Genomic DNA, 22,228 nt, shown 5'->3' with positions numbered 1-22,228 from the left:
GTACTAGTCAATGCTCTACGTGCACACTCACATTCCCCAATCATGACATAATAAAGCAGAGAAATGTATCTGAGCTGAATTTCAAAAGGGCACTGACACAAAGCACACCTTGTTTCTCAGCACCCATACAGATTTCACCTGGCTAGAAGAAATGCCAGAATTCTTCAAAATGGAGTGCATTTTCATGAAGTGCATGACTTACCCTCTTTAACTAAAGGCATATTTCTATTTTATACATGTATAGCAACCGTCCCCATTTAGGTGCCATTTATCTACAGGAAGAAAAGCAAGCCTATTCATCACTCTGAAAATATTTATAGATTGATCCCATTATCCTACACTGAAGGAGGAGCTGACAGGATCAGGTGTATCAGTGTCAGTTAATGTTCTACGGTGCAGAACCCAGGGCCATATTACATCAAACACTGGTGCACATTGACATAATTGAGGCCTATTATTATTATTACCCTTCATCCAAGGATCACCGAGTGGTTTACAATTTAAAAACACAAAAATACATACCATAGCAACAAATAAAAACAATTACCCCACCCCAGTTTAAAAGGCCATAGACTGTTTAATTAAACAAAGACCTGGGAAAAGCGAAATGTTTTTGCCTGGTACCTAAAGATATGTAATGAAGGAGCAAGGTCATCTCCCATGGGGAGAGCATTTCACAAGCAGAGAGCCACGGCAGAAAAGGCCCATTCTCGTGCTGCTACCCTTCAGAAGTGTCACAGAAGAGGCACACAGAGAAGGGCCTCAAATGATGATTGCAGGGTCTGGTTCCGTTTGCATGGGTAGATGTGATCCTTGAGGTATTGCGGTTATCAGCCATTTAAGATTTTGTAGGTCAAAACCAGCATTTTGAACTGTGCCTGAAGCTAATTGGTAGCCAGTACAATCAGGCCAAGATTGGTGTTATATGCTCAAACCATCTTGTCACTGCTCTTCTGCAGATGCAACTTTTGCCATTTCTTCCATTCTACTGCAACTTCCCCATACCTCCCTAAAACCAGCTCTGGGGGGATCTTAAGGCATTCCATTCGTGAAAGTTTAGGTCTGGATGCAACCCATTTTGTTAAAAAAAGACAGTAATAAAGAGTGAATACAAGACTTCTAGTATCAGAACCACTCTACCATATAAGTGTCACGATTTTGGCTGTTTTAGTGGAGGACTTCCCACAATAAGCCGGAAAATCAACCAAACAAGGCACATTTAAAGTTCTCTTTATTGGAAAGAACCTTGAAGAAATACCTTTTAAAAACAAAACTTACCGCATAAGGCAAACCAATATAACTGTGTGAATGATGAGAACTGCTGTTATATAGCTGGTGTGGATAACTGTTTGACTTCTCAACTACCACAGGGCTAGCTTCTACAGATTCAGGTCTGAAAAGCAAGACAAACATTAAGATTTCCCTTTTGTTCCAAATTGCTGAATATTTCGGTATTATGATAAAGGTAAAGAAGGAAATGTTTGTTCCTATGCTCCTGTCAAAAATAAATAAATGTCTGGCAAGCTGTCAGTAACAACATTAATTTAAAGTTTCTGTAGTGGTATGGGTGTGCACTATCAAGTGAATACTATCCATTTGAACAACACTGACAACAATGTTGTAAAACAAAGAAGCACAAAAAAGATTACAAGGCAGGAGTACACAAGTATCAATAATTCTTATTGTTTCTGAGAACACATATGCAGCGTAGGAGTCTGCCCGTATGCTGTTAGCAGTATCTGAAACCCCAATAAATTATGACATCTAGTGGCAGAATAAGCACAGCACCACAGGCTTCCTGTGTTGCCAGTACTGTATCCTGAAAGGATGTATTTTACAGGTTGTACTAAGGAACTATAAAGATAGACCCTGAAGGAAGGTGCTCCTGATTACTTTATTTTCTATTATAAGCACAAGTTATGTATCAGTATTCTGATTTCACCCCAAACTGAATAGCTCAGAGCAAAGGCGGGGGGGGGGGGTGAGTGTTATGAAGTTTCACTGTGAGAATAGTTAATAAATGTTAATTTAAGAGTCACCCTAGATGCTAAAGTAGAAATGAACACTATATGAAAAAATATATATTGCCAAAACTTTAAAAATAGCAATTTTGTCATAACATAACCAAATGGGCTCCAATACATACTGAAATGTAAGTGAAGTCAAGACTTTTAAGAAGGAAAACTATATAAGGTAGAGTTCAACAAACTTTGATTCTGTTTATTATGCCCAGAAGTGAATCAACTGAAACTCAGCAACACTGCAAAGATGCATAAAATGAAATGTAAGATAGAACCAATTTTGCAAATTTGCTGTTGTGCCACAATACTTACTCTGAGCCTGCAGCCATTTCCAAATATGAAGTTTCTGCTGTGTCAACCCCCAACGGGACCACTATGCTCATGACGTTCGTTTCTGATAAATTCGATTACTATGGAGTTCTATGCATTGGTATCCAAAACACTGGGGCATGCCAGCCACAGTGCTCATTGCAAACATCTAAGTGCATCCACAAACTCTGTTAACCAAAAGAGAAAAAGTGAAACTTTTAATTTTTATTTCAAATGTATGAGTTAAAAGAGCTTACCTTTTTAAGAATTTCAGTATGGACATTAAATTATTGGAGACTGAACAGTCTCTAATAAGCACAGTCTCTAAGCACATTTACTCAGATGTCAATCCTAGAAAAGGGTAAAATCTATTTCAACTACTTTCTTACACGTTACTTATTAATTGCAACCCTTTCTGCTAAAAGTAATCTGATTAAGTTAGTATCTGCATCACTACTGTATGCCCTTAACAAATGCATGCAGCCTTCAGTTATAAATGTGCATGTTTATGTGCAAACATCTGCATTAAGGCTTTAATTGTGCTTTAATGGTTACTCACAGTAAACAGGACTAGAGATTCCTTTAGCAAATAAATGTAGCAAAAGTAAAGAACATTAAGATAATTTAAAATGAAGACTACATGCCAATTTTGAAACTAAGGGTGACCAACTGAGAGCCTATACCAGAGTTTCCCAAATTTGGGTCTCCAGCTGGTTTTGGACTACAATTCCCATCATCCCTGATGATAATTAACAATAATTTATTATTTATATGCTGCCCATCATACTGGGTTGCCCAGATAATTTGGGTGGCTTCCAACAAATTAAAACACAGTAAGACATCAAACATTAAAAACTTCCCTATAGAGGGACTGCCTTCAGATGTCTTCTAAAAGTCAGATCGTTGCTTATTTCTTTGACATCTGGTGGGAGGGCGTTCCACAGGGTGGGTGCCACTACCAAGAAGGTCCTCTGCCTGGTTCCCTGTAACTTCCAAGTGAGGGAACCACCAGAAGGCACTTGGAACAGGATCTTAAGTGTCCAGGCTGAATGATGGGAATGAAGACACTCCTTCATGTGTGCAAAAGCTACTTAGGGCTTTAAAGGTCAGCACCAACACTCTGAACTGTGCTCGGAAACTTACTGGGAGCCTTTAGGACCAGTGTAAAATGGTCCCAACAGATGCTCCCAATCTGGCAGCTGCATTCTGGATTAGCTGTAGTTTCCGAGTCCCTTCAAAGGTAGCCCCACGTAGAGCGCATTGCAGTAGTCCAAGAGGGAGATAACCAGAGCATGTACCACTCTGGCAACAGGCAGGCAGGGTCTTAGCCAACATACCAGATGGAGATGGTAGACAACTGCCCTAGACTCAGAATGATGGGAGATGTAGTCCAAAAACAATTGGAAACCCAATTTTGGGAAACCCTGGTCCACATCAAGTTTTCTGCAGTCACTTTCTCTCCTCCGTCTGTCCCAACAGCAGCAGAGGAAGTGGAGAGCAGTTTCTTGTGCTACTTTTGATTCTGCCATTGCCGGTTTCTTCAGTCTACAGACCAAATATCTTTTCCCAGCCCACATGCTGAAACTGGGTGATGATTATCAGTGCCTAGATTTCCAGTCTCTGCATTAAAGGTTATCACTGATTTAATACTGTCAAGAAATAGTGCAATTCTATACATATCTACACATAAGTATAGTCTCACTGAATTCAGTGGAGCTAAATCCCAAGCAGGAATGGAGAAAGTCAGTTCAGATTTTAATGTGAACCTGCCAATTCACATCTCTGAAAACAACGTGCAAACCAAAATGCAGCTATCCTTCCAAATTTGTACGTCTCTTAATTTTGTGATGCAGTTTTCTAACCAAAGAATGTGTGCAAAAATGTACATATTAGATTAAAAAAATGTGTTTTTGTATGTTTATATAGGGGAAATTGTAGGCAAGAAGTGTATATTAGGAGAAAGGTGAACAAATATGCTGATGGATTTTTTGGCAGGACTTTTCTTTTTTGAAAAAAATTGACAAATGACGTGGAATGTGGCAAACTTACTGAAAAAAATAAGAACTCAAAATGGAGCTATCTACTCTACTCACAGATAAGCATGTACAGAAGTGCAGTCTAAATCAGGGGTAGGCAACCTAAGGCCCATGGGCCACAAGTGGCCCACGGGGGTCGTTTAACCGGCCCACGAGCCACCCCTCAACTGAGCTGCGTGCTCGGCGAGTCCCTGTGCTAAACCGGCGCAGGGACTCGCTTCCATGGTGCCGGAAATTGCATCTGCACAGATGCTGAAAATCGTGGGCGCAGGCGTGCAATCTGGCCCACAGAGGGATCTCTGGAGTGAACCGGCCCAGGCAAGGTAAACCTTGCCGACCCCTGGTCTAAACGGTTAACTGAAGTCAAGCTATCCACCCCAATACAGGCACACTACAGACTTTTTTTCAAAATAAAAGCCACTTAGAGAATCCCTACAGAGAGCTCTTCAAACCATTTCCCTCATATTCAAGTTCCTGTTTCTTATGCTGTTTTGAATCAACAGTTAGTTATATTTCAGTTAAATGTACTATATATTGCTGATGATTTGATGAAGGATGGAAAATGTTATTGAAGATCTTAAAACCCTAATCTGCATTTCTTGCCCCACATGCAGTATCATTTGTAGCTCAACAGGATGGATATGTATGTGCATGATTCACTATTTACATTAAAATGTTAAGTTGTGTGTGTGTGTGTGTGTGTGTGTGTGTGTGTGTGTGTATGCACGCATGCTCACTTCATAATATTTAATATACATTCATGCCACAGGCAGTTTCCTGTGTAAAACAAACCAGCTGTTTTTAGGAGGAACCTGAAAACAACTTGTGTACATCTACTGCCGCCAAATGCTGCCTGAATCACAAAGTATAGCACTCCTTTTCTAAACCTTTACTACTTGAGCTGCTGAAATAGTTGTTCTCCCTTTTTTAAAATTTAGCCACAAGAGACAGTATCTGTTACAGTTCTCTTCAGTTAAGGTAGCTAGAGCTGTAGCACATTAAGCTGTGCACGCTGAATATCATTTGGGTCTAGTATTTTTATTTCTGTAACCTTTTCCTCCTCTGTAATTTAACCTTTTGTAAAGCAAGGTACCCATTCAGAAGTAGTATTTCACCAAATCTCAGAGAAAGGTATTGCTCAACCAATGGTGCTGTAAACAAGTGTGGAATTACAAATTTTAAGTCACTGTACCCAATCTCCCAGCTAAGAAACTTTCCCTAGTTGTAAAATATATATGGAATAGGTTCGATAAGCAAACCTCTTGTGTGTCTGAACTATTTCATTGCTTACCATCTGTTCTGACTGCCTCAGCAGGAATGAAACTGACACATCTGCCAGAAAAAATGCAGAAAAGGTTGGTTTTCTAAGCAGAGAAAATCTTGATCTGAAGAGGAGGAGACACTAGTTATTTCAGAAGCGTGCATCTATTACAACACTGTTCTGGCTTTAAAGCTCATGTTTTAAATGGCTCCCTGCTTTTTTTAAAAAAAATTGTAGTACTCCACTAAAGATGTAAACCTGTGCTTTTTTGTTTCTTTCTTTCTTTTATGGTGCACAATATGAAATGTAAGGGTACTGTAATTATGGCTAGGATCTTGTTTGGCTGTAATGAGTTTTAACAACCAATAAAGCTAACTGGAAGATATTGATTTTTTTGTAGTGGGGGATACAAAAGCCTCACAGATCCTTAAAAAAAGGCTGTTGCTAACTGCAAGGCAGATCTACAAGAGAGACACAGGATGGGCAAGATATATATATATAAAGTAAGCTGAGTGATGTCACTTAAAACAGAATCTTTATATATACAGCTTCCTAAGAAATGTCATTACATTCACAGAGATCCTGTCATCCCAGTGTTGCTAAAACTAATACCGAAGTTTAACACATCAAATGTAACAAGTTATATTAACACAGACTTGCAGGCCTCAAAAATCCTGCCTTCATGTACCAATGTGTTTACACTGGAGTTTGACAGGGAACTTTTCTCCATTGGTAAACTGTAAGACAGTACACACAATTTTCTTAGTATTCATCAAATATGTTTTCAGAACTCAATTTAAACAACAACAAAGCCCTGCCAATAGGCTAGCTGCGTTCATCAGAACCTCTAGCCAGAGGAAAATAAAAAGCTGGTGGGTTTGAATTTTTCTTGCCAAGACTTTTAGAACACCAAATTTTGAGCCACATCAAATGAACCCGGGAACATGAGAAACACGTTAGTCCCTATAATTAAATCCCATATACAATTTTTATGTAAGTGTAGTCTAAATGTTATTGTTAGCAAGCTATCCAATTTATCAAGGCCATTGTAGAATATTCTAAAATATTTCCAACCTATTTGCTAAGAGTTGTGGTCCGCTCAGTCATCTAAGCCATTAATGAAGACGACCTGCACTGCATTCAGAACTGATCCCTGTGGAATCCCACTTGATACCTCTTTCCAGTTTGATGCTGATCCATTCATTACTATTGTCTGGATGAAGCTGTTCAACCAACTGTAGTAAATCATCTTTATTACCTGAAAGCAATAGGCATCTCATAACCATGATGTTAATGTCAAACAGCTCTAAAAGTTAAAACTAGCCCACTTAACTACATTAGTAACAATCATTGTTTTAATCTCTTAATTCAGTCACAGTCACCTCAAAAACTTTTAACAAGGAAATAGTGAATTATATCGATATTTACAGCATAGCACCATACTAAAATATGGGTGTGGAACTAAATTTGCTGATGGACCAGTACTATAGAGGTGGTATGAGGCAATGAGCCAAGGCAGCAGACACAGGCCTCTTTGTATCAGGCAGTGCAGGATATGGAAGGAAGGAGAGAGGCATCAAATATGAAAAAGTTATGCCATCTGGAGGCAATAAGTGGCTGCAGAGCCACTGTTAGTCAAAAGTCCAGTAATCTCCGCTTCCTATCTTCCCCTCATCCCATGCCAGAAACATGACTTTGGCATGAGGTCTTACACCCTATCCATTTTCCTAGTTCAGAGAAGGAAAAGTGCAAAAGGAAGATTTGCAAGAGAAGAAAGATGTTGTGGTATACAAATGAATCTCCAGTGACAGCTTTCCACAGGTCAGTGCCACCTGGTATGGCCCTCTACTCTAAGAAGATACTGAAGATGCAATATTCATTACATCTTCTGTAGGCACTGTCCTAGATGTAGCAACCAACAGCTTTGTATGCCATAAAAATAAACATGAAATTCTACTCCTAACACCATTAGGAGTTCATATCGCTGTGATATTTCAAAAGCTATGGTTAACACTGGACACAGAAATCCAATTATCAAAACAGACTATAGCGATAGTAAGGTAAGTCTCAGGTACCAAAATTTCAAGCTATATTCACTGCATGTAGGTTCAAACTTCATAATGGAGAACACACTTGAAACATGGTATTCCAAGTATTCAGTAGGGCTGGATGATATCTGTTTTTCAACATTGTGATATATCACAGAATATTGTGATGTCTGAGGAGGCACTGGCTGGCTTCACGGTTTTCCCCGCATTGTGATTTTTGTGTAGCACACCCACCATGATTTGCGACATATTGCCAGGTCAAAACTTATTAAACAGATAAAATGATATGGACTTCAAACCAGTGTATCGCCCAGCCCTAGTGTACAGGTATGCAAGCCTATTCTGACCTAGCCTCAATGTATTTCCAAAACTGTCTAACATTGAGCCCACTCCATTAATAGCACCTATATATCTATGAACTAGCTAGTATAGATAGTACAATGGCTAAGAGTCTGAGTTACAAACTGGGATGTTCCTAGATTAAATCTTACTTCACGCACAAACTCACAAGATGGCCTACAGCAAACTACTATCTCCCAAGCCCCCAACTGTGATGGCTGCCTACATTATAGAACATTTGTGATTACTGAGATAGTGTGTGTTAATTGTTCTGGATACTCAGAAAGTATTTTATAAAAGCTCACTTTTAGCACTAGATCCCAACCCAAAAGGACATACTTGGTTGCGAGTCAGATTGACCTTTGCTGAATTAAGTTTTACCCAGCAAAATGCTACAATATGTTGAATGAACAAACAGAAGTACCACCCTTGGCCGACAAACCCAGATGTCTTCATTATTTACAGGAAAGTTGCATACAATATCAACACAACTATTTTCCTGCACTAACAGTCCTCAAACGGGATTATTAAATGAGTCCCCATAAAGTAAGTAACTGGATGCTTATTCAACTAAAATAGAACCAAAATAATCAAACTATGGTTTGCAATCATGCTTTAGAAGGCTCGCTCAAAGGATTGCTGGTTCAGATGTAACGGCAAAGTGCTGTTGGAATAAAGGAAAATATCAACTAAACTGAAATTATATGGTGAAGTGGGATGCAGCCAGAATACAAACTCTATGGTTTGGAGGAATGGAAATGGCCTGGTGTAGGTGATTTGGAATGAACTGCAGGAATCTTAACTTGCACACTCTCTTGCCCAAACTTCCTCCCTTGAATGCAAAACAGTACAAGCGCTTGACAACTGTGGTTTGATTTAACCTAAATTAGTTAACACAAAAAGAATCTGAAACCAGTTTTACCCTTTATTTTGTTTAAACTAACTTTGGTTAAATCATAGTTCCCCAAGTTGCATGATGCAGATGCTTTAACTCTCCTTATGTGGAGAGGAGAAGGAACATGAGCCAGAGGAATGCCTCAGGTCATTTCTGATAACATAAACCATGGTCAAGATTATATGTTTGAATGCATAGACTCTCCACAGCAATTTGAAAAGGGAAATGGAGGATAGAGAGCGGAACAGATTAGGACTTCTTTATCAAGCTGCTTTCACCTTCCAGGTTAGCCCTTTCCCCTTCTCTTAATTTCCACTATTCTTATATTCTACCTAATCCACCCCCTTATATCTTGTCTGTTTAGGCTGTGAAGTCTTCAGGAAGGAATATCCTGGCTGGCAGTAGCACTTAAACAACAGTCTCTTCCTAGTTTGGATATCATGTGAAACCATGTTTTCAAACAAGGAAAGCTTCAGGAGAGGGCACATGAGCACTCCCCTGTGAATATGAACTGCAGCATTCATCTGGGGATGCTTGTCCACCATCGCTAAACCCAGGGATAAATTTCCAAAGCAACACGGTTTCCTAAAACAAAACACACTATTCTGAAATCCCTGAATTCAAAAATGAGAACTATGGGCAACTGTATAAATCCCATTATATTATCTTTAAATGCAATCTTATCCTCTTCACTGAACAGTTGTGCTGATGAAGAGAGAATCTGAAACCCTTGTTGGGTGGTATCCAACTACACCATTCTCAATGCAGACTCATTGAAACCAATGAACTTGAGTAAAATCCATTGATTTAAACAGATCTACTCCATGTGTAGTTTAGTTGGATCTCACCTATTGACTCCTACACAACATAAATGAACTTGATTGCACTCAGTAAAGAACAAAAGCTTTAGAAACAGAGTGCAACTTATTTACAGAACCTGCAGCATTTATCCTGATCTGGATCCATCCACTGGATGTTCTTGATCTTCCTTTGAGAACTTCAAATGATGGAATAAAAATATTTGCATAAAAGTATACACTTTATTTTCAACTTTTTCCTTCACAAAATATTAATTATTAATTCAAAAATATTAAAATGATGGATCATGGGTAATTTATTTATAGTCTTATTCTCAATTTCTCACATCTGTTAAACAGGAATCCTGTTTATTTTGCAAATTTGTTTTATTACCTCATATAGTGCCAGACTTTGATGACATTTCAGGGTAACAGTTATACAATTCTGTTCTGCTTTGCTTTTTTGATACTTCTGTTGTGGTTTTGGTATAAGATACTAAAATCTCAAGTTCATACTATAGCCAAATGTTAGGGCTAGGAGTCTAGAGGCAGGCAGGTGTTTCAGCAGAGAATCAGCCTACAATCTCTAATTGAAGAATCAGACCAAGGTCAGCAGCTTTATGAGGTCAGATAAGAATCTACTGGCTCCTCATATCAGCAAGACTCAGGTGGGCTGGAAGCTGCAATGTTATCTAGCAATCTGCCGTAGAATTGCTTTAGTACAGCAATTCAGGCCAGCAGTTTCCCTAGGTCAAGGGTTAGGAACCTATGGCACTCCAGATGCTGTTGGTCTCCCAACTCCCATCAGCCCTCATCAGCACACCCACTGACCAGAAATAATGGGAAGTGTAGTTCAACAACACCTGGAGACCCCCGTCTTACGTTGCAAGGTGTTATGGTAGTGTACAGTAAGAGCCTGGACCAGTATTTTAAGCCAGATGGTTGGCTCCTTCAGTCGATTTCCCACACCTATATCCATATCTATCTTTACTTAGCTCAAAGTGACTGTAATAGACAATGCACAGCATGCCCTCCTGCACCTGAATAGAATTGTGCTTTGCCAACAGTTCTATCTAAAGAAAATGTTGGCTCCTACATAGTCTCTAGCCCCTTTCTAGAACAGAATAAAGGAAACAAGGAAGGGAAGTGGAGAGATGGAGAAGAAACAGGCATATTCTTTAATTTTTTTTTTTAAAAAGCATATTGTAATTGTTAGCATGTACTGCAAGAAGAGCTAATGACTCTGACTAAAATAATGGGACTCTACAGCATATCCTACTCAGCTTTTTATGTCAACCTATAAAGAGTTAGAATATGTCTGCTGACATTCTGAAAAATGTAGTTCTATCTGGCCTTCACAAGTCTGTGGGTTCCATAGAGCAATCAAAATACAAGGAAAAATCACTTTTTCCAAATAGTAAAAGCACTTATAGTACCTCCCTACAATTAAGCTCTACTCTACTTCTAGAACACAGGGTATTTAAAGCAGTAACAGCTGTCTAAGTTTAGAAATAACAAGCATTTGTTTTCAAAGCAGAAAGGCGGAGTACCTGCCAGAGCAGTCCAGTTTAGGGTGTATATAGCCTACTTCATATCTGCTTACCTTGCAAGGTAGAATTTGACATCCTTAGAATTCTAACTTTCATTTGGAAGTAAAAGAAGAAGATGATGATGAAGATGATTAGTAGGTATTAGATGCACTGAATGCATGTTTGTATCTTTAAGTTTGAATATCAAGCTATGTAGAACTACTGGCGGCCAGTGGGAAAGGCTTCCCTGTCCCTTTTACCTAACTCACTTATCTATGGCTTTCCCCTCCTCCCAGTCCATTCTTTGTAGCAGTCTCCATTCCAGTCCTGCTAATTTTTCTTTTTTTAGGTGCCTTTTTTTGGAAACAGTAATTCTTAGGGGGGGGGGAGGAGCAACACAAAATAAATTTAATCTGCATCATTCAGTTTCCATTTTTTAAAATGAAGTTTGAACCCTCTTTAAAGCCTCCCCTGTGCCCTGGAAATTCAGATCCAGGAACAAAGACTAATCTAGTTTGAGATTTGGAAGCAAACAAACTCCTAAGAACTGTAACAGTTGATCTCTCCGCATTTAAGGTGACCAAGGCCCAGGCCAGGAAATCTACAACTTCCAAGTATTGCTTGCACAATGGAAAGTACTGATACAAATACATTCATAAAAGCACCTTTTAAAATTCTGAATAATTAATGTATGGAGCTGTTTTAATTGGGAAAACCAATTTTTCCATGAAATTATTGCTGTGTATACTCCTCACTAAAGTGAAGTCTAACTTAATTAGGCACATATTCTTTTGATTAATCTCTTTTCCAATCTTCATCCCCTGGCAGCCCAAATCTAAAATTTCAAATTGTAAGTTCCTCAGTACAGAGACTTAACTTTTTGTTTCTTACTCTGTTAGCATCCCATGTACTGTGATGGTACAAAAATTAGAGCCAACTCTATGAGGCACATTGAAGCAAGCCACTCAGATGGCACAATCGGGGGCAGCTTTACAAGTGACAGACTGGTTGGGATCCCGTGAACTCTGCCATCATCATCACTTTCCTGTGCGCTGCTTTTCCTCCTCCTGCCAGTTTTGTAGAAGAGCGGGAACAGCAGGAGGAGGAAGAAAGCAATACATCACAAGGAAGCAGAAGTACCTCTGCTCTCCCTAGCACCATGTGCATTGCTGAGCATGAGGAGGTGAGACTGAAGTCCCTGTTTTAAGTTGTAGGTCCCTCCCATACAGTCTGGAACTTGACACTTACTTCTTTTTAAAGTTATCACTCAGCCTAACCTACTTTAGAGGTATCTGAAGAAGTGTGCATGCACACGAAAGCTCATACCAATAACAAACTTAGTTGGTCTCTAAGGTGCTACTGGAAGGAATTTTTTGTTTTTGTTTCGACTACGGCAGACCAACATGGCTACCTACCTGTAACTAGAACTACTTTAGAGGGTTGTTGTGGAGATATATCGGTGAAGGGGAGGGAAAATAATATACATCAACTTTAGTTCACTGGAAAAGGGTGGGATATACTGTAAATCTAGTATATAATAATGTGGTCCTGGATTCCCCCCCTTCTCTAGCTATGGTAGGGAAGACAAACATGAATCAAGTGGTCATTTAGGTAAGGAAAATGTAGGACGGGGTGTGTGGTGGTAGTGGAACAGATTAATTGGAAAATAATAAAGCCAATACAGTGGTACCTCCGGTTGAGGACAGGATCTGTTCCAGAGGTCCGGTCGGATCCCAAGGTTTTCGCAACCTGAGGACCGCTTCTGCGCATGCATGGTGAAACCTGGTCAAATACTTCCGGGTTTGCCGCTTTTGTATCCTGGAGTTTACGTAACCAGAGGGTTATGTAACCGGAGGTACTACTGTACGTTTTATATGTGGATTAGCTTGTGTCATTTCATATCAAGTGAAATAATTTTGTGTTATAAAGTCCTGATATTAAAAAGGCAGTGTGGTGTAGTGGTCAGATTGGTGGACTACATCAGGGACATCTGGGATCTCTGTTCATTCTCTCTAACCTACCTCCTACGGTTATTATGAAGGAGGATAATGGGGGAAGTTAATGCCACACTTTGCCCCATGGAGGGATGGGATAACAATGAAATGAACTTAATGTTTCTAAGAGTTAGCAATGCTTAGGCTGCTGATCTGGGCTGTTTTGAAAGGGCAGCAATTTTTAAAATTATTTTATTATTGCTGCATTTTTACTGCCAGAATAACTTGTTTGACCTTGGATATTATGCACCATAATATTTTTTTTTGAGGGGAGGGGTTGCTGCTCTGCCTCAAGCAGCAAAATGTCTTGTGCAGGCCCTGACAAAATTAGTACCTTCTCAAAAGACAGCAGAAACTATAGCACAAGCCTATCTGTCTTTATCCAGAAGTAAGCTCCACTGTGTTCAATTGAGCTTACTCCCTAGTAAGTGTAGTTAAGATTGCAATCTTAAGATATTTTCCTAGTTTTTACTCCTGAACTGGGTAGAATAATAAACAATAATTAAACCTTCTCCCAAAACATATGAGAAAATGGTTCTATGATCAGTTGCCATAAGCTTTCTAGTCTGTGGTCTCTAAGGAAGGTTGCTGTCTTTTCTTTAACCACTGAAACAGAATGCTACATTGAAAGGAATATATGTGCTGCAACTTGACTGTGGTGGTGGCTACTAATGGTTATTTCATTGGAAATAACATGATGAGAAGATATTTTTCTCTTTATTTAAAAAATATGCACTACTCCAGAAGCAGTGTTAGAAATTAGCCAGGCGCATTTTGCTACTGGCGCAGGTCCAATTGCGACCACTTGGAGATCTCTGGATGCCAAGTTGGTGACTGACATCTCCATCTGGCTGTCTGGCTGGCTCTCCAGCTTTCTTAAACTGGTAAGCAGAAGAGCTTATTTATCACATTTATATCCCACATTTTTCTCCTATGAGTACATGGTTCAATCCCCCCCCCCAGTTAATCCCTACAATGACCCTATGAGGTAGGTTACATGGCTGTGACAGGCCCAAGGTCACCCAGTGAGCTTCATGACAGAGTGGGGATTTGAACCCTGATCTCCCAGGTCCAAGTCTGACACTCTAACCACACTGGCTTCCTACAGTACTATGGGGCAGCTATATACATTAAGTCGGTAAATAAATATGTGGAAAACAAAATGTCACTTGGAGAAGGGTCTGAAATATTTCCCCTGAAGCTTGAATTTGTATTCTGGATTGTTTGATTTGATATTTTAATGTGCTGTAAACCACTTTGGGATTTTTTAATTTAAAATATAAAGTGGTATAGAAATGAAATCAATAATAATAATAATAAATCTCCCTCCGGGGGGTGCCTAGACATTCCATTGTGGTGATCATAACCTGGGTTTAAAGTGTCATTTAGCGATTAGCTTATATACCTGAGTTTCTAACACTGCCCAGAAGGCTGCACTCCTATAGTCTTGCATCAATGCATTGCAAAGAAGGTGATGCTGAAAAATGGTATTCTATTATTGTAGTTTAAAACATTTAAAAGACATCAGATTGGATTCAGTGTTCCTTCCATTCACAGACAGGACTGAAATCAAAGGGATTTCCTGCTGGAAAGAGGGAAGGGGGAGAATCATCCAACTTTTAGAGCAGCTTTTCAGGGGTCAAGGAGAACTGCAGGAAGGAGGAATTAGTAAAAATTGCCTCTCTTCCTCCAGTGCGAGTATTCCAATAATAGAGTTCTACTCATGAGAAAGCTGAAATCATCCCACAAATATAATGCAGTTTATTACTTTCAGCTATAAAGCATGCATGCAACACCCCCCATAACCAACTTCTCCTTATATTTAATTTCAATAAACAGTAGAAGAATAGGTGGTTTCTTTTCAGTGTCAAATAAGGCATATTTCAAAGATTATAGAATGTATGGTTTCACTCAGCCATGAAGCTTACTGGATGACATTAGGCCACTCACTGCCTCTCAGTCTAACCTACCTCAAGGGGTTGTTAGGATAAAATGAGGAGGGAAGAACCACGTCTGCCACCTTGAGCTTCTTGGAGGGAAAGGTGGTATATACTGTAAATGTAATAAATAAGAAAAAAACAACAACAAAGAAATCTGAAAATGTTGGAATTGTAACTGGTGAATCAAAATATACTCTTTTGTATATCACGGTCTAAATTAAATTGGAGTTCCAAATGTGCATTTGAGGCTAATCTTTGGCTTAGTGTCATGTTCACTGCATTCCTGCTAAAGCTTTCCATTACTACATTGCAATTCAAATGAAAAGGAAATGCACTGCACCATTTAAATAAGTGACAAGAAAGCACCACTACTTTCCCCACCTTCAGTCCAAGATGCAGAGGGTGCTGCTCCTTTTAAGATAATATTTCAGGATATGATTTGGAAACTTCACAAAAAAAATTTGAGCCACAAGCTTTGAACCTTATTAGATGTTAAGCCCTGATACAAAACATGTACACAAGATTAATTCTATTATTTTTTATATTAATTAGTTGCTTTACTCACAAAAGAGACCCAAAGTGACTTACAATAAAGTATAAACACTAAAAAGAGTGACGACAAACCAGTAAAAACCTACAATACAATGGCTTCACAGAACCAGCCCCACTAAGAGATGAGAAGCACTTGAAACTCTTCAACTTAAGGTCCAAAAGCTCACGGGAGGGGGTTTGTCTGCCATCTAAAAACAGATAAAGATGGTGCCAGGCAATTTTAAAATCAAGTAAAACAAAAATCTGAATTAAAACAATAAAACTATTCACTATTTTAAAGAGATAAAATACAATTGTATTTTTTTACAGGTTACAAAGCATGGGGTGTGGGAAGGCTTCCATTACATCACAGACTAATGAAAATTTGAGCTACAGACTCAGGAGACGATGTCCAGCTGTGCCAGCAAAAGCAACAGAACTTCCCCTTCTTCTCCTCACCCCTGCAACCCAACCACACCCCAGTTTGTTTCAGAGAATCCTCCAATCCCCTAGAGCAGATTTGGGGGGCTCTCAGGAAGCAACAGTGGAGACAGATAGGGGGAGCCCTGTTGGCACAAGCAGGCTGACACAAACAGATGTCACTCAGTGTAGTTCAGAGAATACTTTAATTCTTAACAGAAATAATAAACCAACTTATTTTGGATCAACTGTACTACAGATTACATTGAATTTTTATTTGAGACATTGTCTTGGTCAAAGGCTTGAGACGAACAGCACACAGTGGACTTCTTATAGTCATATGTTGGATTCAGTGCTTCTGATATAATAATAATAATAATAATAAATTTTATTTATATCCCGCCCTCCCCAGCCGAAGCCGGGCTCAGGGCGGCTAACAACATTCAAATAATCAAACAATCAAATAAAACAACATTCTAAAAATATTTCACTATAAAAATTAATTAAAATCAAGTTGATGGCAACCATTAAGCAAAACTCTGTGCAGGTTACCAGAGGAGGGAGTCAGGCTGCGCCCTGACCAAAGGCCTGGTGGAACAACTCTGTCTTGCAGGCCCTGCGGAAAGATGTCAGGTCCCGCAGGGCCCTAGTCTCTTGTGACAGAGCGTTCCACCAGATTGGAGCCGCAGCCGAGAAGGCCCTGGCTCTAGTTGAGGCCAGCCTAACCTCTCTGAGGCCTGGGACCTTCAGGATGTTTTTATTTGCAGACCGTAGGTTTCTTTGTGGGGCATACCAGGAGAGGCGGTCCCGTAGGTACGAGGGTCCTAGGCCGTATAGGGCTTTAAAGGTGCTCATATAGAAGATTTCTTCTGTAAACTAGAAGCTCCTTCTATGAGAAGAATGGAGCCCCATATGTTTACTTAGCTGCTGTACAAGAATTTGTCCTCCTTGTAGAGAAAATATGCCAACAAATTTTAGGCTAGCTCTATTTATTCTGTTTTATAGTGCTCCATAACTCAGCAATTTACAAAAAGAAGTTTTCTGAAAAGAAGTTTCAGAATTCAACCAAGGCTCATCTCACTTATGGTACCAAAGTTTATTTAACAGAAGCTCAGATCAAAGACCTTGCTGCACTTTTAAAGGAAGAATGTAATTCCTGAAAAATGTAATAACCAGACCTCTGGATCACTGATTTGCTACTTACCAAAAGCAAGAGTGGTAGAGGTGAGGTGGTGGGGAAGTCAGCACGATGCAAACAAGGCACGGGAGCCAACATGGTTCTTCTACCTGTGCATCTGCACAGCGCTGACCTCCCAGCCAAATCATCCCTCCCACTCTTCCTCCAGGTAAGCAGAAGTGACTCTGCTGCCAGGAGGTCAAGTGAGCACTGCCACACTACTATGCTGTCCACCATTGGACTTATATCTGAATAAACATGCATAAGATTTCCACATATGGAAAAAATAATTTAAGCCACGTAACACTTTATTAAGTCCTATTACTGTGACTCTCAGCGTACCAAAAGGTACACTATGGTTTGCTGGATGAAATATACGAGTTGTGTTCCAGATTTGTGACCCACTGAAGCTCACTTTTTGATTCTAACAAATGAATCTGCAGCACGAAATCTTTTAGGCTACAATCCTAAATTCTGCTGGGTGCAGAACTGCCTTTCTTCATGAGGTAGAGCTGCAATGCTGCTTCCCAAAAGATATGTCACTGCTGCTTGCTGGGAGGGAGAGGGGCAAAGAGATCCTGCATCAAACACTACTGGAATCACTGAGTTGGCTCTTACAGTGCACCATGGCAATCTGCTCACTGCCTTGCCCCTCCCCAGTAAATGACAGCCAGGAAGCTAGAACTGTGGCTCCACTAAACCAGGTGAGCCTTCTTTAAAAATCTCAATGAGCAAAATAAAACTTAGAATAAGGATACGTACAGTTCAGAACCCACTAGTGGAATGCAACATTACTAGCAGTTCCACATTACAGACAACATAGAACAAAGGCCTTAAAATGGCTTCAATTCTCTTTTAATGGTGGGTTTTGAATTAACATAATATTCTGTTTTCTTGGAATCCCATTTTGGAGAAACCAAATATTGTCATCATAAGTGGTAAATAAAACCAAACCATCTGGATGGCATCCAACTAACTATTCTATAGTCAGAGTATACCCATTTAAATCAATGGATTTAAGTTCTACTCTAACTTAGATGCCACCCTTGATTTTTCAGCACACAAAATTCAATTTATAATTCAAATGAGAAGATGAACACCTAAGCAAAATTGTTTATAATCAAGGATCAACTTTTTCCAGGTTCACAAGACTGTATATACAGTATGAAAAATATTAAAATCATTAAAGTGACAATCGTTTTGCTAGATATGCCTATGCACATTTACTCAGCTGCAAGTCCCATTAAGTTCAATGGTGCTTACTCCCTGCTAAATGGATAAAGGACTGTAGTCCCATACATTAAACCATGTGTAAACCAACATCTTCTTGGCCTCACAACATACTGAAGGCATACATGAATAGCCCTGTAATGCATACCTTGTCCCCATTTACACGTCTAAGAAGCAGGTTATTAACTATGCAAGACAGTCAAGTTAATATATGTAAATTAATGTTGCCAGGGTTGAAGGGAAAATCCACTGCTAAATAATATTTTGCAGAAGGTTACACAAACACATTAAAGTTGCAACTTGACCCTCAAGTCATTCTAACTGCAAAAATATTAAAAATATAATTAAGTGAAACTTTCATATACTTTTAGATAAGCATGTTGCTCTCAACTGTATTCAACAGACCCGGAAGGGGGGCAGGGGAGGAGGGAAGATAAAGGAGGCGGCTTAACAGCACAATAGTTACTGTATTTTAAATGCATCATCACTATTCATTTGTCAGTGGCAATTAGCACCTTACAAACAATCCCTTTTCACAGTGAAATATGCATTTCACATGTAATGTATAACAAAAAAATCATGTAGAAAAGTCACATTTAAGACATGTAACCTTTAACACACCCACCCCTCAAAGAAGGGGGAGTTTTAAATCTGTCTGTATAATTCCTTGGGGGAGGGAGAAACACAGGAAAAATCTGTCCAGCAGCAACAGATTATTAATAGATTAGAAATTATTTGGCTTGATAGTGCTATCACAATCTCAAATGAAGTGCCATGATAAAAATTATTTTCATGTTCTCATTGTAATGCTGGTTGCATGCCAGCATTAGACATTACAGCACAAATCTAGATTAAGAGGCCAAGAGGAACTTGTCCACCATTTTAAAAACAAAAGTAAAAAGATTAATATGGCATGCATATGAACTCACTTCAAACATACACACATAGACCACAGCAGCTACACCAGTCCGTCATCAATCCCCTCCCCTAGGAAGACTGGTCTCGTTGATTTGTGCCTTTCACACAAATAACCAATAAAATTAATCAGCTGGAACCCAGCATTTTAATCGTAGTAAAGACGAGATACGTTTCGTTCATGACTTAAAGACGGCAGTCTTTTTTTCATTTAAGCATATTAAGCCTATAAATGTGCTGCAGACAAATGCACTGCATGGGGTGTGGAGGACCCGAGCTGATTAGATTACCACAACATCAGCCTGAGGCCGCCATTTTTAGAATCTCTAAAGGACAAAAGAGGGAAATTACAGTTTTTACTCCACTTTTATGGAAAGTAACTTTAAAAGTATAGCGTGTGTCATCAAACCTCCTCTGTAGGTCACCTAGGTTTCCCGGCGTTGCTTTGATTTCTTTTAGATATGCTTTTAAACGGGGGGAAAGTCTTCCACTATTAATCTCTTTAAAGGTAATCTAAATATACGGAGGAGGAAAACAGCCCTAAATTCATATGGTTTACTAGAAGAGTAGCATTTCGGAGAGTTGTCTACATCATTTGAAAACCACTAACTAGGCTTTTAATCACCGCGCATTCCTCGATGATTGAGTGCTGAGAAGGACGGGACCTTTCTAATTGGACTATATTATGTTTCTTCTACCCTATTTAGTACTACACAGTGGACCGTTTGTTTCTCCTCCCCCATGTCTGCAGCAGTAGGGTCTATGCCACCAACTCCTTTCAAGAAAGAGGTTCCCTATGTGTCGTTCCCGGTACGCCAGCCCCGGCCAGGAGGCACGGAGGGTTAACACAAAGATGAGGGCAAATCTAACCTTATGCAACCAGCTTTGGAAAAGGGGGACCCCGGGGTAAATCCCCACCTGCCACCCCACCCCACCCCCTTTTAAATTGCTCCTCAAAGTCTTCGGAACTGTTCGCCTTTCGCCTACTACACCACACGGATCGGGGAAACGAGAAGATGGAAGATAAAATGAGAGAGGTGTATATATGTGTGTGTGTGTGGAAAGGAAGATTAGGCCCGTAATGAGCCCTATTAGTACCACAAAACACAACAAATAACAGGGGCCGGGGCGGGCGAGTGGGTTGAACAAGGACATAGCGCCCGAATTCGTCTTACGGGAACCTCGGTTCCCAATAACATAAATATTTGCCAAAAAACAAACACCACCCCGCGCCTGTTCTTTAAAGCGAGAGACAACACAAGCAAAAAAGCACGCTTTCATCGCATTAAGCGACCTCTGGGAGATTTATTTTTAGCAGGAGGCTGGCATAGCGGGGGCCCCCACCCCAAACACACACACAACACACACACACACACACACAAAACACCCATCAGCTCCGCCAGTTACAATAACGCGCCATATTCGCAAGATAGAGCGACTCCCTCTCCCTTTTAAGCCAGTCCACCCCCACCGGAGCGAGGTGAGCATACGGAGTAAAAAGAAGAGCCACAGTCCAGAATGAATATAATACACGCGTATATATATAGATATATACACACACACACCAGAGGAAACGAGATGCGCCGCCACTTTTTAGCCTTTCTTTTTGAAAGGTGTCCCCCCCCCCCCGCCGCCGCCTTTCCCCCTCAGGCTCCCATCACGGGGCATGACAACCACAATAAATAAGGATAATAATGGCAGACTCACCTGTAATGGTCACAGGCCAGGCAAGCAGCACCCCCTTAACCGAGCCCCTCTCTTACCCCAACCAAAACAATGCAACAGTCCCACTGCGGATGTCCCTCGCCTGGGCAGGACGGAGCCCCTCAGCCGCCTGTGGGGAGCTGGGGGTGGGGAGAGGCTCAATGGCAGCAGGGAACCCCGAGGAAGGCGGCTGGGCTGCACCAGAGTCCCGCGGCGGCCGAGGGAGAAGCGCCTTCGCCTCAGGACCTCTGCACAAACCCCCTAACTGCCACTGCTGCCGCGGCCGCCGCTGCTGCTGCTCCTGCTCCCGTCTCCCTCCTCGCAGCCGCCTACGCTCCCTCCTATGTCACTGCCTCTCTCTCTCTCTGGGAAAATGGCGTCGCCTCACTCCCCCCCCCTTCCTCCCGCTGCACGGGGTTCACCCGTCCCGCCTGGCAGGGGCAGGGTTACCAGGGCGAAGCCAAACAGCCGCCATTTTGCTTGTGGGCTGGAGTTCCGTTGGTGCCCGGCAGCGCAAGACGCCCCCCGCCCGACACCCACCCTCGCCCGCCCGCCGCCGGGTCCATTTTTGCCATATGTGTGTGTTTCCTTAATAAAGCGAGGCGACGGGAGCGCGAATGGGGCAGCGCGCAGGGAGGAGAGGAGGGTCGGGGAAGCGCCGGGTGGGACGAGGGCAGGGGGAGTCGTTTGGGTTCGTATTCAGGGCGGCCAGGCGAGGCTTTCAGCTGTGAGGGAAAGGAGGAAGTTGCCCGAAGCAAGTGACGGCCTTAAGGATTGCCTCAGGAAGACTGACGGGTCGCAGCCCCGACCGTCTATGTATGTTTTAAGAGTTCAGGATCTACAAAACAAACTGGTTTAGTTCCCGGGGCCTCGGTGAGCAACGTGCAAAGTGTCATCTCGGGACCACTGGCTCTGGGTTTGTGCACGCGTATAAGCCGTACATTGGACTTCAGACGTGAAAACTAGTCCTTTTCAGCAGCTGGCAGAAACGTGTCCCTTGAGCGTTCGCCCAGGGAGGAAGCCGCGCTCGACTGCGTTTGTTTTCTAGGCCAAGGGTTCAGGGTTGCAGCTCGGCGGCCGCG

The 22,228-nt window shown here is 41.0% G+C and overlaps 1 protein-coding gene across 31 annotated transcripts in view; it reads right to left on the bottom strand.

The window, feature by feature from the left end:
- The window catches only part of KMT2E (lysine methyltransferase 2E (inactive)), a 58,365-nt gene extending 36,849 nt beyond the window's left edge, over positions 1-21,516 (bottom strand). For 7 of the 31 annotated variants that reach the window (XM_083574857.1, XM_083574886.1, XM_083574887.1 and 4 more), the window contains exons 1-3: positions 21,150-21,290; positions 2,334-2,518; positions 1,279-1,393 (exon numbers count right to left, since the gene is read on the bottom strand). In XM_083574857.1, coding sequence (XP_083430983.1) covers positions 1,279-1,393; positions 2,334-2,404 — 186 coding nt within the window. In that variant the 5' untranslated portion in view covers positions 2,405-2,518; positions 21,150-21,290. Of the gene's footprint in view, positions 1-1,278; positions 1,394-2,333; positions 2,519-5,657; positions 5,752-6,701; positions 6,886-21,149 lie in introns of all 31 variants that reach the window. The other 24 variants (XM_083574871.1, XM_083574880.1, XM_083574879.1 and 21 more) reach the window with 8 other exon arrangements.
- Between the last annotated feature and the right edge of the window lie 712 nt (positions 21,517-22,228).

The sequence above is a fragment of the Podarcis filfolensis genome (assembly GCF_964270895.1).
Source record: "Podarcis filfolensis genome assembly, chromosome: 10".
Lineage (NCBI taxonomy): Eukaryota > Metazoa > Chordata > Lepidosauria > Squamata > Lacertidae > Podarcis > Podarcis filfolensis.
Note: the sequence above shows the minus strand (reverse complement) of the source record. Positions and strands in the feature narration are given on the sequence as shown.